General features: G+C 40.7%; 1 protein-coding gene across 1 annotated transcript in view; it reads left to right on the forward strand.

The window, feature by feature from the left end:
• The window catches only part of LOC126251387 (F-actin-uncapping protein LRRC16A), a 598,780-nt gene that overhangs the window by 392,437 nt on the left and 187,322 nt on the right, over positions 1 to 19,021 (forward strand). The window contains exons 13-14 of the mRNA XM_049951780.1: positions 193 to 344; positions 16,826 to 16,968. Coding sequence (XP_049807737.1) covers positions 193 to 344; positions 16,826 to 16,968 — 295 coding nt within the window. The remainder of the gene's footprint in view (positions 1 to 192; positions 345 to 16,825; positions 16,969 to 19,021) is intronic.

Consider the following 19,021-nt stretch of genomic DNA (forward strand, 5'->3'; position numbering starts at 1 on the left):
ATTGTATTGTTTAACATTTCCTATTGCAGGTAAATAGAAAAGGAGATTATTGTGTGGAAGTATGTCTGTTTTTAACTGAGTGCAGAGTAAAATGATCGAGCTTAACTAGTTAGTTCATGTTCCAAGTACTGTTTGTTTAATTGTTGTTGTTAAGAACTACAGCACTCTGTGAACAGTTTGCTTTGGTGACAGGAACCTATTGCTTGGACTGGCATGCAATGAGTCTACAGTTGACCTGGAACTCGATCTGAGCTGCAACAACCTGGGTGCCCAAGGTGCCCACGTGCTAGAATCTTGCGTGCACGGTATCCGCTGCATCTCGAGTTTGGACATCAGTGAAAACAGTGAGCCGATATGTTAACAGTTTCTATTTCTTTGTATAAAATTTGTACACAAATTTACTGTAACAACCATGTATGTCAAAGATGGGAGATATTTCAGAGAAGAAGCGTTCTTATTGAAGAGGTCAGTGTGAACTTAAGAAAGGGGGGGGGGGGGGGGGTGTATGTGGCAGTGGGAATCAATGGAGGTTGTTAAATGTACAGATGTAAAATAAAATGAAAAGAGTGAGCTTCTGCTAGTTATATTTACTGCTGTCATGTTTTTGCATAATTTTTCTGTGCTGTAGAAGAAAATCATATCTCATCCATAATTATTACAAAAATCTAGTGTGGTTACTGAAGAGTCAGTTGTTGACAACATTGGCATTCCATTATATAGATATGTGTCAGTTATTTTCCTCTGATCGCAAACAGAAATTTCCACAGATATTTGTTATGGGTTTACAATGTTTGCTCAGAACTGTAAGTGATATATGTGTTCACCAATCTTTTTCAGAATTAAATCAAAGTTTAGGACTGGACTTGAAAGAAGTACACTGTTAAAGACAAAGACAGTTTTGTTACCAAGTTGGAATTTTAAACATTCTATGAGTGTTCCTTTATTGGCCTTGAGAGCAACAACTGCTTCTTTTATTTGGTTACTGCTACTCCACTGGAATTCAGTCTTATGTAGTAATGCAGACAAACACAACACAACACAAAATATTAAATTTATTTAATAATGTTATATGGTTTTGAGTTTTCTAGTTCGGTTATCATATTCTTGTTGTTGTTGTTGTGATATTCAGTACTGAGACTGGTTTGATGCAGCTCTCCATGCTACCCTATCCTGTGCAAGCTTCTTCATCTCCCAGTACTTACTGCAACCCACATGCTTCTGAATCTGCTTAGTGTATTCATCTGTTGGTCTCCCTCTAAGATTTTTACCCTCCACGCTGCCCTCCAATGCTAAATTTGTGATCCCTTGATGCCTCAGAACATGTCCTACTAACCGGTCCCTTCTTTTTGTCAAGTTGTGCCACATACTCCTCTTCTCCCCAATTATATTCAATACTTCATCATTAGTTATGTGATCTACCCATCTAATCTTAAACATTCTTCTGTAGCACCACATTTCGAAAGCTTCTATTCTCTTCTTGTCTAAACTATTTATCGTCCATGTTTCACCTCCATACATGGCTACACTCCATACAAATACTTTCAGAAACGACTTCCTGACACTTTACTCTATACTCGATTTTAACAAATTTCTCTTCTTCAGAAACACTTTCCTTGCCATTGCCAGTCTACATTTTATATCTTCTCTACTTCGACCATCATCAGTTATTTTGCTACCCAGATAGCAAAACTCCTTTATTACTTTAAGTGTCTCATTTCCTAATCTAATTCCCTCAGCATCACCCGACTTAAATTGAGTACATTCCATTATCCTCGTTTTGCTTTTGTTGATGTTCATCTTATATCCTCTTTTCAAGACACTGTCCATTCTGTTCAACTGCTCTTCCAAGTCCTTTGCTGTCTCTGACAGAATTACAATGTCATCGGCGAACCTCAAAGTTTTTATTTCTTCTCCCTGGATTTTAATACCTACTTCGAATTTTTCTTTTGTTTCCTTTACTGCTTGCTCAATATAGAGATTGAATAACATTGGGGAGAGGCTACAACCCTGTCTCACTCCCTTCCCAACCACTGCTTCCCTTTTATGTCCCTCAACTCTTATAACTGCCATCTGGTTTCTGTACAAATTGTAAATAGCCTTTCGCTCCCTGTATTTTACTTCTGCCACCTTTAGAATTTGAAAGAGAGTATTCCAGTTAACATTGTCAAAAGCTTTCTCTAAGTCTACAAATACTAGAAACATGGGTTTGCCTTTCCTTAATCTTTCTTCTAAGATCAGTCGTAGGGTCAGTATTGCCTCATGTGTTCCAATATTTCTACGGAATCCAAACTGATCTTCCCCGAGGTCGGCTTCTACCAGTTTTTCCATTCGTCTGTAAATAATTCGCGTTAGTATTTTGCAACTGTGACTTATTAAACTGATAGTTCGGTAATTTTCACATCTGTCAACACTTGCTTTCTTTGGGATTGGAATTATTATATTCTTCTTGAAGTATGAGGGTAGTTCACCCGTCTCGTACATCTTGCTCACCAGATGGTAGAGTTTTATCAGGACTGGCTCTCCCAAGGCCATCAGTAGTTCTAATGGAATGTTGTCTACTCCCGGGGCCTTGTTTCGACTCAGGTAATTCAGTGCTCTGTCAAACTCTTCACGCAGTATCGTATCTCCCATTTCATCTTCATCTACACCCTCTCCCATTTCCAGAATATTGTCCTCAAGTACATCGCCCTTGTATAGACCCTCTATATACTCCTTCCACCTTTGTGCTTTCCCTTCCTTGCTTAGAACTGGGTTTCCATCTGAGCTCTTGATATTCATACAAGGGGCTCTCTTTTCTCCAAAGGTCTCTTTAATTTTCCTGTAGGCAGTATCTATCTTACCCCTAGTGAGATACGTCTCTATATCCTTACATATGTGCTCTAGCCATCCCTGCTTAGCCATTTTGCACTTCCTGTCGATCTCATTTTTGAGACGTCTGTATTCCTTTTTGCTTGCTTCATTTACTGCATTTTTATATTTTCTCCTTTTGTCAATTAAGTTCAATATTTCATCTGTTACGCAAGGAGTTCTACCAGCCCTCGTCTTTTTGCCTACTGGATCCTCTGTTGCCTTCACTACTTCATCCCTCAGAGCTGCCCATTCTTCTTCTACTGTACTTCTTTCCCCCATTACTGTCAATTGTTCCCTTATGCTCTCCCTGAAACTCTGTACAACCTCTGGTTCTTTCAGTTTATCCAGGTACTATCTCCTTAAATTCCCACCTTTTTGCGGTTTCTTCAGTTTTAATCGACAATTCATAACCAATAGATTGTGGTCAGAGTCCACATCTGCCCCTGTAAATGTCTTACAATTTAAAACCTGGTTCCTAAATCTCTGTCTTACCATTATATAATCTATCTGATACCTTCTAGTATCTCCAGGATTCTTCCATGTATACAACCTTCTTTCATGATTCTTGAACCAAGTGTTAGCTATGATTAAGTTATGCTCTGTGCAAAACTCTACCAGGCGGCTTCCTCTTTCATTTCTTAGCCGCAATCCATATTCACCTACTATGTTTCCTTCTCTCCCTTTTCCTACTGTTGAATTCCAGTCACCCATGACTATTAAATTTTCGTCTCCCTTCACTATCTGAATAATTTCTTTTATCTCATCATACATTTCTTCAATTTCTTCGTCATCTGCAGAGCTAGTTGGCATATAAACTTGTACTACTGTGGTAGGCGTGGGCTTCGTGTCTATCTTGCCCACAATAATGCGTTCACTATGCTGTTTGTAATAGCTTACCCGCACTCCTATTTTTTTATTCATTATTAAACCTACTCCTGCATTACCCCTGTTTGGTTTTGTGTTCATAACCCTGTATTCACCTGACAAAAGTCGTGTTCCTCCTGCCACCGAACTTCACTAATTCCCACTATATCTAACTTTAACCTATCCATTTCCCTTTTTAAATTTTATAATCTACCTGCCCGGTTAAGGGATCTGACATTCCACTCTCCGATCTGTAGAACGCGTTTTCTTTTTCCTGATAACGACGTCCTCTTTAGTAGTCCCCGCCCAGAGATCCGAATGGGGGACTATTTTACCTCCAGAATATTTTACCCAAGAGGACACCATCATCATTTATCCAAACAGTAAAGCTTCTTATTATGTAATGAAAATAAAGGGTGGTGACTAGTTATCACTGTATAAAAAGTACTGATTAAATAGTATTATACTATATACAGTTCATTTTTAGTTCTCTTTCAAAACTTGTTGCATGTTTGCAACTTCGTTGTGCTGGGATCTTGCAGGAATTACAGTATTGGTAGTGTTAATTGTTTGTGCCACATGTGAAACCTGCAGCTTCACAACTGCTCTTTAATTCATAATTAAGTGCTTGGCATATGGTTAATTGAACCACTTCCACATTATTTCTCAACCATTGCACTCCCTGAACAGCGCATGGAAGAAACCAAACACCTAAATCTTTCTGTGAGAGTTCTGATTTTTTGTATTTTAGTATGATGATCATTTCTGCATATGTAAGCGGGTGTCAAAAAAACATTTTTATATCAGGATGAGAAAGTTGGGATTGTAATTTCATTAAGAGATCTCGCCACTATGAAAAGCGCATTCATTGTAATGATTGAAACACCAACATGTGTATCATATCTGTGATACTTTGTCCCGTGTTTCATGATAATACAGAATGAGCTATCCTCCTTTGAACTTTTCTATGTCCTCCTTTTTCCTATATGCTATGGATCCCATAGTGTGCAGCAGTATTCCAGCAGAGGACAGACAAGTGTAGTGTAGGGGCAGTCTCTTTAGTAGACCTGTTGCCTCTTCAAAGTGTTTTTCCACTAAAATGCAATCTTTGGTTCACCTTTCCTGCTACATTTTCTATGTGAACATTGCTGTTTGAGTTGTTTGTAAAAGTAATCCCAAGGTATTTAGTTGAAATGATAATCTATAGAAATGTGTGATTTATTCTGCAGCCAAAATTTAACAGATCACTTTTAGTAGTCACGTGGATCACCTCACACTTTTTTATTATTTAGGTTCGATTGCCACATTTTGCACCAATTCATGTAAACCATTTGCAGTTGGTCAACACCAACTGTAAATGGTTTACATGATGACTTTACTTGGTGGTAAAGGACAGCATCATCTGCAAACAAGGTAAGAGGCCTGCCTAAATTGTCTCCTAAATCACTCATATAGATTAACACCAGAGGGCCTATAACACTTCCTTGGAGAATGCCAAATATCAGTTCTGTGTTATTTGATGACATTTCATCAGTTATTACAAACTGTAACCTTACTGATACGAAATCATGAATGCAGTGTCACAACTGTGGTGATACTCCACATGCATGCTGTTTGATTAGAAGCCACTTTTAAAGAAAGGTATCAAAAGCCCTCTGGAAGTCCAGAGATGTGGATTCAGAGATTTCCTGTTGATAGCAATCTTTACTTCATGGAAAAAAGACAATTTGTTTTTCACAAGAACAAAATTTTATGAATCTTTGCTAACTGTGTGTCAGTAGATGGGTTTCTTCTAGGTAATTCGTGATGGTTGAGCACTGTATATTCCAAAGTCCTGCTACAAATCAACATCAGTGATATGAGTCTGTAATACAGCAGATTACTTCTATTTCCTTTCTTGTGTATTGGTGGGACTTATGCAGCTTTCCACTCTTCAGTGTACTTTACTTACAAGCAGAAGAATCTCTTGGTATTTTCTGTAGGAGTTCGAGACATTTTGTCATGGGAACTATTGACAGCATCTCATATTGAAATCTCCACTTAATTTCAAGCTTCTGTAAAACATCACCAATCTCAGATAATTTTGTTTCTTTTAAATTTGACATGCTTTTTTGTTGCTTGTGTTCTGACCTGTTTTATGTGCCATGGGGAATAATCAGGTCCATCTCTCATCACTTTGTTAGGTGTAAATCTCGCAATTGCTGTTGGTACAATTTCTTTTAATGCAAGCCATATTTGGTCTACACTTGTTGGTAAAGATAATATACTACCACTGTCGCTGCCACTCCCCATGTTCCCACCTGTTCTAAACTAGTATTTGGTGACATAACTAACTTATTTACAAATGTTGCTGGAAATAAGTGTATGAACATGTTATCCATCCTAAACTAAATCATGTAGAATAACATAACATAACATAATACTAGCTACTAAAACATGTGTAAGGCATAATAATTTCTACTTTCAAAACACTTGTCATGGAAAGTCTTATGACCTGACTGTGAATTCCCCTCTGATTCCTATTCTATCTGAATTTTTGTAAAGAATTGCAAATTCATTTTCCCACAGAAAGAACCACTTACTTGCAAAATGTTCAGGTATATGGATTTTGTGCTATATTTACAGTCAGGTACTACTAGACAATTATATACATTCTTGCAATGTTTGAGCTCCAAACATAATAAAATTTAGTGGCTGGGAGGCTTTTCTGTAAATTTCTTGTGCCTTAACGTAAATATTAAACAAAGAAACTCTTGTTTAGCAGCTACAGAAAAACAACAGCTACTGAAACTGTAATCGCTTCAAGTTTGTGCAAAGTCACAACTGTGCAGCTTACCATTCCAATTTATTCATATCAGATCCATTGACATCATCTGCCTTTCAAATCAAATTACACCCTGTCAGCCTTAAACATGTCCATTAACGGCTACACCTCTTACTGGATTGATAATATTTGACAAAAAGACAAATGGATGAAATTACAGGTCTCTCGTACACTGGCGAATAGAAACCACTTCGTAGTTACAAACACAGGTGCCCCATGCCAACTGCTGGCAAAATTTTGGATAGTCTTCCGAGGAAGTTAGCATCGCAGCTACTGTCTGTCAAGCACTGACTAAAAATTCAGTTAAATTCTTCATTTTATTCACATACCTTGAATCAGTGCTTTTTGTTTTCAAGGAGTATCAGCAAAGATTTTGTTAAGTCTGGGTCAAAAGCTGGCCTAAAATGTATTAATTCTAGCCAAAGTGGTAATTCATGACTTGCAGATGACCCAGTCCATTACAAAAATGCAGTAAAAGACAGATCGCTACTTACCATAAAAAAGACACATCGAGTTGCAGACGGGCACAATTAAGACACTTACATAAAGCTTACGGCCACAGTCTTCATCAGTAAAAAACACACACACACACACGGACAACAACAACAACAACCGCCAACTCCAGCATCTAGAACAGAATGCAACTATTCTGTGAGGTGCAAGCAGTAGTCTGGAGGGTGTGGGGAAGGAGAAGGGATAGTAGTGTATGGGTGGGGAGAGAGATGAACACTTTCTGGTGGAGTGTGCAGGGACTACAGTGCCAACATGTCCATTGTCTCAGGATGTTGTGGGGCAGGGAGATGGGAAAAAAAATGAGAGAAACAGGGAAAGATGGGCGGATGAGTTGGCAGAGGGCTGCGAATAAACAGGGTGGGAGATGAGAATGGGGAGGAGATGATAAGACGGGGGAGGTGGAAAATGTTGGGTGGAAGGTTTAGGGGACAGTGTATTACCGTAAGTTGAGGCCAGGGTAATTACAGGAGCGGAAAATGTGTTGTAAGGATAACTGCCATTTGTGCAGTTCTGAAAAGCTGGTGGTGGAGATTGGGGAAGGGGGGGGGGGGGGGGGCTCCTGATTGCCAATACAACCATCCATTGAAATCAAGCCGGTTACATTCAGTTGCATGTTGTGCTACATGGTGGCCTATTTTACTCTTAGTTTTAGTTTGGAATTGGCCTTTCATCCTGATGGACAACTGGTTTGTAGTCATAGCAATATAAAAAGTTGTGCAATGGTTGCAGCAGTGCTGGTAAATGACATGGCTGCATTCACATGTGGCCTGGCCCCTGATGGGGTAGGATAAACCTGTGACAGGACTGGAACAGGAAGTGCTGGATGTGTGGATAGGGCAGGTCTTCACCTTGGTCTTCCACAGGCGTAAGATCTATGTGGTAATGTGTTGGAATTGGGAGTGGCATAGGGATAGAATAGGATGTTGTGGAATTTGTGTCGGTGACAGAACACCACTTTAGGATGGGTGGGAAGCATCTCTGGTTGGATGTTCCTCATTTCAGGGCATGATGATAGGTAATCAAAGCCCTGGTGAAAGATGTCGTTGAGTTGTTCTAGTATGGGGTAGTACTGGGCAATGAAGGAGACACTCTTTCGTGGCTGGTTCTTGGGGCTGGTGGAAGGAGTGGGGGGGAATGGCATGGGAGATCTGATTGTAGATTAGGTCTGGGGGATACTGCCTGTCTGTAAAGGCCTTGGTGAGAGATTCAGCATACTGAGCAAGGGAGCTCTTGTCACAGCAGATATGCCGTCCTGGGATGACCGGGATGTATGGGAGGGATTTTTGGTGTGAAAGGGATGACAGCTGTTAAAATGCAGGTACTGTTGGTGTTTGGTGGGTTTATTGTTGAGAGAGGTGCGGATGGAGCCATCAGGGAGTTAGAGGTGAACAACTAGGAAGGTGGCACACTGGGTTGAGGAGGACCAGGATTGTGAAGGAACAAAGATAGGCTGCTTTGGCTCTGAGTCCAGATCATGAAGATATCATCAACGAACCTTAACCAGGCTAGGGGTTTGGTGGTTTGGGAGACTGGGAAGGTCTTCTCTAGATGGCCCATAAGAAGGTTGACATAGGAGGATGCCATGCGGGTGCCCATGGTTGTCCATGGTTGTGTCATGGATTTGTTTATATACCTTCTCTTCAAAGGAGTAGTAGTTCTGGGTTAGTATAAAGTAAATAAGGTGTTTGAGGAATGAGGCAGTGGGTTCGTACACTCAAGGACGTTGGGAAAGGTAATGTCCAGTAACGGTAAGACCATGGGCATGAGGTATGTTAGTGTATAGGGAGGTGCCAGTTTCATTGTAACTACCGTCTTGCTTCACATCTCCTAGGAAGCTTTAATTTTCAAGTACTAGTAATAGTGTTCCATAGACTTCGTGTTTGTTTTGAATACAGTCCAGAGATAGTTAGTGCTTATTTTCATTGTTTCCAGCAAGAAGTGTCTAGTGACCACAGTTTAGTCTGCTATCAGCCGCCTTTAGTGAATTAACAGTCCAGTTAAAAGTTGATTACTTAACTCTCTACAATAAATTGTTGATTTCTTAGGATGGATAGGATGTGTGACTGCTGTGTACGAATGCAAGAGGAGCTGGCCACCGTTTGCGAACAGCTGAATGTGCTGATGGCCGCGGTCAGCCATCTTCAGGCTGCTGCCTCAGAGTGTAGCGTCAGTGGGGAGTCTGGTTCGTTGCGTGGTACACCCCAGGTGTTTCGTGCTTCACCCACGGTCCCTGCTGTCGAGACATCTTCGCCAGTACCAGGCATGGTTGGGCCACCCTCTCCCCAAGGGGAGTGGTGGGTTCGATGGCGTTCGCGTCGCACGAGGCGGAGGGTCAATGTGGAGGCTGGCCGTGTGTCGTTGCCTGCTCTGCCTGTGAGTTGACATGTGGCCGCTCCTTCAGCAAGGTCCGAGCAGGCACGCGGGGGGAGAAGTGTATTGGTGATCGGGAGCTCCAATGTTAGGCGGATGATGGAGCCCCTTAGGGAAATACCGGAAAGGTCGGGGAAGAAGGCCAGTGTTCACTATGTCTGTTTACCGGGCGGGGGGGGTCCCACCCTATCCAGCGGCGATAGAGAGCACTGGGTGCACCCGACTGCAAATTGTTGCTCATATCAGCACCAATGACTCCTGCCGTCTGGGTTCAGAGGTCATCCTCAATTCAAACAGGCGATTGGCGGAGGTGGTGAAGGCGGAAAGCCTTGCTCGCGGGGGTGAGCTAACTATTTGTAGTGTCGTTCCCAGAACCGACTGCGGTCCTCTGGTTTGGAGCCGAGTGGAAACCAACCTTAAACCAGAGGCTCATACGATTCTGCGGAGATCTGGTGTGCAAATTTCTCGACCTCCGCTATTGGGTGGAGAAATGTAGGGTCCCCCTGATTAGGTCAGGCATGCACTAATGCAGGAAGCGGCTACCAGGGTAGCGGAGTACGTGTGAAGTGCACATGTGGGTTTTTTAGGTTGGAGAATTCCCTCCCTAGGCCCGACAAGACGCCTCCTGAGACGCGACAAGGTAGCAGTAGGCAAAACGCAACAGGGAATGGCAATATTAATGTGGTAATAGTAAACTGCAGGAGTGTCTATAGGAAGGTCCCAGAACTGCTCTCATTAATAAATGACCACAATGCGCACATAGCACTAGGGACGGAAAGTTGGCTGAAACCAGATGTAAACGGTAATGAAATTCTAAACTCCTATTGGAAGATTATACCTCAGAGACAGGCTGGACAGTGAAGGGGGAGGCGTGTTTATAGCGGTAAAGAGTACAATAGTATCGAAGGAAATTGACAGAGATCTGAAATGTGATATCATTTGGGTGAAGGTCACGGTTAAAGCAGGCTCAGACATGGTAATGGGATGTCTCTATAGCCCCCCCCCCCTCTTCCCCCCTGGCTCAGCAGTGGTGTGGCAGAACACCTGAAGTAAAATTTGGAAAATATTTCGTGGAGATTTTAATTTACCAGCTATAGACTGGGAGACTGAAACGTTTATAACGGGTGGCAGGGACAAAGTATCCAGTGAAATTGTTTTAAGTGCATTATCTGAGAACTACCTTGAACAGTTAAACACAGAACCAACTCGTGGCGATAACATATTAGACCTTCTGCTGACAAACAGACCCAAACTATTTGAAACAGTTAACACAGAACAGGGAATCAGCGATCATGAAGCGGTTACAGCATTGGTGATTTCAGCCATAAATGGAAACATTAAAAAAGGTAGGAAGATTTTTCTGTTTAGCAAAAGTGACAAAAAGCAGATTTCAGAGTACTTGACGGCTCAACACAAAAGTTTTGTCTCAAGTATAGATAATGTTGAGGACCAGTGGACAAAGTTCAAAACCATCGTACAATATGCATTAGATGAGTATGTGCCAAGAAAGATCATAAGAGATGGAAAAGAGCCACCATGGTACAACAACCAAGTTAGAAAACTGCTATGGAAGCATAGGGAACTTCACAGCCAATATTAACATAGCCAAAGCCTTGCAGACAAACAAAAATTACACGAAGCAAAATATAGTGTGAGGAGGGCTATACGAGAGGCATTCAACGAATTCGAACGTAAAGTTCTATGTACTGACTTGGCAGAAAATCCTAAGAAATTTTGGTCTTATGTCAAAGTGGTAGGTGGATCAAAACAAAATGTCCAGACACTCTGTGACCAAAATGGTAGTGAAACAGAGGATGAGGATGACAGACTAATGGCCGAAATACTAAATGTCTTTTTCCAAAGCTGTTTCACAGGGGAAGACTGCACTGTAGTTCCTTCTCTAGATTGTCGCACAGATGACAAAATGGTAGATATGGAAATACACGACAGAGGGATAGAGAAACAATTAAAATCGCTCAAAAGAGGAAAAGCCGCTGGACCTGATGCAATACCAGTTCGATTTTACACAGTGTACGCGAAGGAACTTGCCCCCCCTTCTTGCAGCGGTGTACCGTAGGTGTCTAGAAGAGCGTAGCGTTCCAAAGGATTGGAAAGGGGCACAGGTCATCCCCGTTTTCAAGAAGGGACGTCGAACAGATGTGCAGAACTATAGACCTATACCTCTAACGTCGATCAGTTGTAGAATTTTGGAACACGTATTATGTTCGAGTATAATGACTTTTCTGGAGACAAGAAATCTACTCTGTAGGAATGAGCATTGGTTTCGAAAAATACGATCGTGTGAAACCCAGCTCGCGCTATTTGTCCACGAGACTCAGAGGGCCATAGACACAGGTTCCCAAGTAGATGCCGTGTTTCTTGACTTCCGCAAAGCGTTCGATGCAGTTCCCACAGTCGTTTAATGAACAAAGAAAGAGCATATAGACTACCAGGCCAATTGTGTGATTAGATTGAAGAGTTCCTAGATAACAGAATGCAGCATGTCATTCTCAATGGAGAGGTGTCTTCCGAGCAAGAGTGATTTCAGGTGTGCCACAGGGGAGTGTCGTTGGACCGTTGCTATTCACAATATACATAAATGACCTTGTGGATAACATCGGAAGTTCACTGAGGCTTTTTGCGGATGATGCTGTGGTATATCGAGAGGTTGTAACAATGGAAAATTGTATTGAAATGCAGGAGGATCTGCAACGAATTGAGCATGGTGCAGGGAATGGCAATTGAATCTCAATGTAGACAAGTGTAATGTGTTGCGAATACATAGAACGAAAGATCCTTTATCATTTAGCTACAAATAGCAGGTCAGCATCTGGAAGCAGTTAATTCCATAAATTATCTGGGAGTATGCATTAGGAGTGATTTAAAATGGAATGACCATATAAAATTAATCGTCTGTAAAGCAGATGCCAGACTGAGATTCATTGGAAGAATCCTAAGGAAATGCAGTCCAAAAACAAAGGAAGTAACTTACAGTACACTTGTTCACTCACTGCTTGAAAACTGCTCACTGGTATGGGGTTCGTACCAGATAGGGTTGATAGAAGAGATAGGGAAGATACAGTGGAGAGCAGTGCGCTTCGTTACAGGATCATTTAGTAATCACGAAAGTGTTACGGAGATGATAGATAAACTCCAGTGGAAGACTCTGCAAGAGAGACGCTCAGTAGCACGGTACGGGCTTTTGTGCAGGGTGTCATAGGGGTGTGGAGGGAAATGAATTGAGGGGATATGTTCTGAGAAAGTCCTAAGGCTTTTAGCAGTGATTGGACTTTGTGTTGGTCTTCTGGAATGGGATCACTCTGGCAGAGTTTATAGGTGGAGAAGTCCGGTAATTGGAAGAGGTCTTCTGCCAGATAGTTACTGTGAGTCATAACTACAGTCATGGAACCTTTGTCTGTATACTGACACTGTTGATAAGGTCAGGTCTTTTTGTAGTTACAGTATCTAAAATATTTCCGTCGCATGTGGGTTATCGAACTACCTGCTAAAGACAGATTTTGAAGAATGTGCTCAGAACTACTGCACAAGATAGTCTGGTTATACCACCTGCAATGAATCTGCCAACATACCAGTCTGTACTCAGTAGGTTAGTCACATCCAATATTGCAGGATCAGGTTATGTTCATGCTACTGAGTGTAGACTTTTTTTTGAATGCTGATACAGTTGTTATGGGCAGTGAGGTGATTGGTGAGAAAACATCTGATTTACTTGAGGCCAGTTATTCACATCCAGTTAACTTTGCTGTCAGACTTGTTTTTTACCTCGATAAACATAATATTTTTGTCAGTTGCAATAAACATTCCCCCTTCTATGACATTTAACCTGTCTTTTGAATAGTTGTTCCATTCCTCGTTAAATATTTCAGACCTTTGTACTTAGATTCATCCAGCTCTTGATTTCAAATGTGATTTGAGTGTGACAACTTTTCTGCAGGGCCATAAATTCAGGGACTTTTCTACAAATGCTTTTGCAATTTACTGTTAAGATTATAACATTGAACTGTTTTACATAATGTGCAATCTTACCGCCTAGCTTAAAGCAAGAACATTTGTAGTCCACAGTACTCTGCCATTTGAGTAGCTGCTTCTTCTATGTAGTGTATCCATGACCTATAAACACTGCACCTGTTAACAAAAGTCCTGAAAATTGCAACCTCGACTCTCATGGAATCTGCCGGCCAATGATCTTTTTCAGTGCAGATGCTCTCACATTGGTCAAACTCTTACCAGTATCGGTAGATTGACTGCTTTGAGTAGTGAGTATAATGGACAGGGGCACAACAAATGTAGTATGTGGACAGTAAGTTGGAAATGTAGGTCTCATGGGGAGCATGTCGGGGATAAGTCCCTGCAGTTGCACTGTCCTCTATGTCGTTCATAGCTCAGTCAGATAGAGCATCTGCCATGGAAGCAGGAGATCCTGGGTTCGAGTCCTAGTTGAGGCACACATTTTCAACTGTCCCCATTGATATTTATCAATGCCTGTAAGCAACTAATGGTCTGGATTTCATTGTAATTTCATCACAGAATCAATGGAACCTCTGGTTGAGACCATGCACTTGGCTCCAGATAAAAGGATCCCAATAAGTTCTGGACATGATAGAGCTGTTATAGTCTTCAGTCCAGAGACTGGTTTGATGCAGAGCTCTCTCCATGCTACTCTATCCTGTGCAAGCTTCTTCATCTCCCAGTACCTACGGCAACCTACATCCTTCTGAATCTGTTTAGTGTATTCATTTCTTGGTCTCCCTCTATGATTTTTGCCCTCCATGCTGCCCTCCAAAACCAAATTGGTGATCCCTTGATGCCTCAGAACATTTCCTACCAACCGATCCCTTCTTCTAGTCAAGTTGTGCCACAAACTTCTCTTCTCCCCCATTCTATTCAATACCTCCTCATTAGTTACGTGACCTACCCATCTAATCTTCAGCATTCTTCTGTAGCACCACATTCCGAAAGCTTCTATTCTCTTCTTGTCCAAACTATTTATCGTCCATGTTTCACTTCCATACATGGCTACAATCCATACAAATACTTTCAGAAACGACTTCATGACACGTATATCTATACTCGATGTTAACAAATTTCTCTTCTTCAGTAATGCTTTCCTTGCCATTGCCAGTCTACATTTTATATCCTCTCTATTTCGACCATCATCAGTTATTTTGCTCCCCAAATAGCAAAACTCACTTACTACTTTAAGTGTCTCATTTCCTAATCTAATTCCCACAACATGACCCCATTTACTTCGACTACATTCCATTATCCTCATTTTGCTTTTGTTGATGCTAATCTTATATCCTTAATAAATTATGTGGTACTGTGCAGGAGCTGTTCAAAATACTGTTGGGTAACATGTACACAAGCAGTACAAGTTGGGAATCACAAATGCATGACTTGACTAAGGAAATTGCAAGCTGATAAATTCCAGAACTAATCCTGATGGGGACCGATGACCACGCAGTTTGGCGTCTCCCCTCCCCCTCCCCCCTCTTAAACCAACCAACTAATTCCGATGCACAAATTGTCCCAGTTGTTTCCAAGTCAAAATCTGAGCATAATCAATGCAGTACCATAATGGGATGGAAAGGATTGCTTCACATGCAGTAGATGAATAAGTTTCATGTCCTTGATGTGCCCTTATTTAAAGCAGCCAAGGACCCAAAGGATTTGGTCATTTAAGTTAGACCTCCTGGCAGCCTCAGTGTCTGTGCCTGCTCCCTATGGAGGCTCACAGTTCATTCCACCTCCATGCCACTGAATGCTGACAAGATATCCTCATTACCACTTGGCAGACATACAATAACTGTGTCATCTGCAAAATGTTTGATGTTACTATTAATATTGTCTTCCAGGTCATTAGTACACGAGAATAGGGAGGATCCCAACAAATGTCACCAGTGCACACATGAAATTAACTCTACATTTGTTAATGACTCTCCATCGGAGATAACGTGCTGCTTTCCACCAATCAGAAAATCCTCAATCCAGTTTCAAATTTTATTGGTTACCCCATATTTTAATCACACTTTTGTTACTAAGCATAGTTGTGGTAGTGAGTCGAATGCTTCTCTGAAGTCAACTAGCTGACCGAATCCACTGCTTTTAGGATTTTATGTGAGAAATTACTGATATTTTTTGAATCCATGCCAGTTGGCATGGATGTCATTCTATTCGAGACACATCATTCCAGTTGATCTCAGAATTTGTTTTGGGATTCTACAGAGATGGACATCAATGGTACTGGATGGTAGTTTTGTGGCTACCTTTTGCCACCAGGTGTAACCTGTGTTTTCTTCTGATTACTGGGCACAATTTTTTGTTTGGGGATCTACAGTGGATCGTACTTAATAGAAGGACTATCTCAGCTACAAATTGTGCATAGAATCTGGTAGGGACTCCATGAAATCCTGTAGCTTTGTTAAATTTTGGCAAGTTCAGCTGTTTTGCAGTACTATTGACACTAATATCTGTATCAGTCATCTTTGTAGTGATGCAAGAATTTAATTCCAGTAGTACTCCTGCATTTCCTCTCCAGAGGAACATTTTAAAATGAAGTTTAGTATTTCTCCTTTGCTACCCTCAATTTTAGTGTGTGTGCAGTGCATGAGTGTCTGGATACAAAGTTTGGTGCCACTAACAGCCTTTCCATGTGACAAGGCTTTTTTGTGACAGTTTTCTAAGTCATTCTTCTCTACTGTCATCCACAGTCAAATGACTGCTGACTCAAAACAGTGACATCTGTGACTTTTTAAGCAAGCAATAGATGCCACTGCACTCGTGCAACTTTGTGATGAGCTACCAACTTTTAAACATTGGGAGACAACTTTCGCATTTTGAATATGCCTTGTACTATGTCCTTTCAAAAATTGTACTCTTCCCGCTCTAAGTTCTTTGTTATTGTATCGAGCTATGAGTGTTAGGCTAATGTTACGTGATATGTGTTCGTGTTTAATACTTAAAGATACCATGAGAGTGTTCTTACTAGGATTTTATTATTTTTTCAGTTTATATGTTCAATTTTTCATACAATATTTTATTAGTTCTAAGCTTGCAGAAGAAAGCTTAAATTCCCACTTACGTTTTGTCTTTTATTTGTCTTTGTCTGGACTTGATAGTTATTATCCTTCAGATTACTCAGTAATGTTTACTTTTTTGATGTTTGTCAATTTTGTTTTATGTAAATAATGGAGTTATATGAAATATGGTGCTGTATTTCAATGAATGAAACATTTAATTTTCATAGTAATCCTTTGCATGTTAATGTGCTATTCTGGTATGGTTTTGCGTCGTTTGATGCCATCTTCTTTGCTCTTTTATTTATATAGAAAATGCATATTTTTCTTGTTATGTAACTTGAGTTTTAATTTCTTTTTGTTGTAGATATGGATGCAGACTTAGCTTCTGTGGTGACTGCAATTAGCAAAAATAAATCAATCAAGCACTTGAGCATGGGCAGGAACCTCAATAACATGAAAGCTAAATATATTGCTTCTGTTATGGATGCGGTTGTGCAGATGATACAGGTTTGTAATAAGATATAACATGTCAGGTACTGTAGAAAGTGCCAAGGAGAAGCTAAAGTATCAGAACTGTTTCCTGATCTCCTAAGATTTACACAAAGAGTCATTTTAGTAGCAGTCTCCTTTCCAGAAGGAAACTGAGGGATTGTGTCAGAATGGCTTAGAGTGATTCAGAAGAAAGTAGAGACCAGCATACAGCCATTTCTGCATTCTTTGCTGCCCTCCACATAATAGTAGGGAATGTAGAAATGGACAGCGTACTAAGGTTTTTTAATTGTAAAACTGATTTTACCCTAGATGACACAATGCAGAATGGTTTTAAATTATTCTATTTTATTGAGGTCACAGGAAAAGTGAAGGGATGCAGCTCCTGTAATAATTATGTGTATCCTTATGATTGTTTTGATTCAAACTGGTAGTGAATATAAAGATTTATTTTATCAACAGGTGATAGTGGTACATAAATATGAATTTCTTTAAATAAATTGCATTTGATTCTTCTTTGTACCAAGAAAGAGGCAAATTAAAGATTATTGAGCAGCTAAAAATGTGAATGAAAACTCTTACTTGCTTAATCAAATGTGGAGGTGCAATTGTGCCTCTCTTTGAATTGTTAGTTGCTCGACTTTACCATAAATGGGAAGAGAGGAGTTGCTGTTGTTGTGGTCTTCAGTCCAGAGACTGGTTTGATGCAGCTCTCCATGCTTCTCTATCCTGTGCTAGCCTCTTCACCTCTAACTCCTGAAACCCATATCCTTTTGAATCTGCTTAATGTGTTCATCTCTTGGTCTCCCTCTACGATTTTTACCCCTCCAGATCTAAATTGGTGATCCCTTGACGTCTCAGAATGTGTCCTACCAACCGATCCCTTCTTCTAGTCAGGTTGTGCCACAAATTCCTCTTCTCCTCAATTCTATTCAGTAGCTACTCATTAGTTACATGATCTACCAATCTAATCTTCAGCATTCTTCTGTAGCACCACATTTTTAAAGCTTCTAGTCTCTTCTTGACTAAACTATTTATCGTCCATTTTTCTCTTCCATACATGGTTACACGTCACACAAATACTTTCAGAAATGATTTCCTGACACGTAAATGTATACTCGATGTTAACTAAGTTCTCTTCTTCAGGAACGCTTTTCTTGCCATTGCCAGTCTACATTTTATCTGCTCCCTACGTCGACTATCATCAGTTGTTTTGCTTCCCATTTTATAATCTTCTCTTGCTTCTCATTTTATTATCTAATTCCCTCAGCGTTGTTGTTGTTGTGGTTTTCAGTCCTGAGACTGGTTTGATGCAGCTCTCTATGCTAATCTATCCTGTGCAAGCTCCTTCATCTCCCAGTACCTACTGCAACCTACATCCTTATGAATCTGCTTAGTGTATTCATCTCTTGGCCTCCCTCTACGATTTTTACCCTCCACGCTGCCCTCCAGTATTAAATTTGTGATCCCTTGATGCCTCAGGACATCTCCTACCAACCGATCCCTTCTTCTAGTCAAGTTGTGCCACAAACTTCTCCCCAATCCTATTCAATATCTCCTCATTAGTTCCGTGATCTACCCATCTAATCTTCAGCATTCTTCTGTAGCACCACATTTCGAAAGCTTCTATTCTCTTCTTGTCCAAACTATTTATTGTCCATGTTTCACTTCCATACATGGCTACACTCCATACAAATACTTTCAGAAACGACTTCCTGACGCTTAAATCTATACTCGATGTTAACAAAATCTTCTTCTCCAGAAACGCTTTCCTTGCCATTGCCAGTCTACATTTTATATCCTCTCTACTTCGACCATCATCAGTTATTTTGCTCCCCAAATAGCAAAAAGTGTCTCATTTCCTAATCTAATTCCCTCAGCATCACCCGACTTAATTCGACTACATTCCATTATCCTCGTTTTACTTTTGTTGATGTTCATCTTATATCCTCCTTTCAAGACACTGTCCATTCCGTTTAACTGCTCTTCCAAGTCCTTTGCTGTCTCTGACAGGATTACAATGTCATCGGCGAACCTCAAAGTTTTTATTTCTTCTCCCTGGATTTTAATA

The sequence above is a fragment of the Schistocerca nitens genome, chromosome 4 (genome assembly GCF_023898315.1).
Source record: "Schistocerca nitens isolate TAMUIC-IGC-003100 chromosome 4, iqSchNite1.1, whole genome shotgun sequence".
Lineage (NCBI taxonomy): Eukaryota > Metazoa > Arthropoda > Insecta > Orthoptera > Acrididae > Schistocerca > Schistocerca nitens.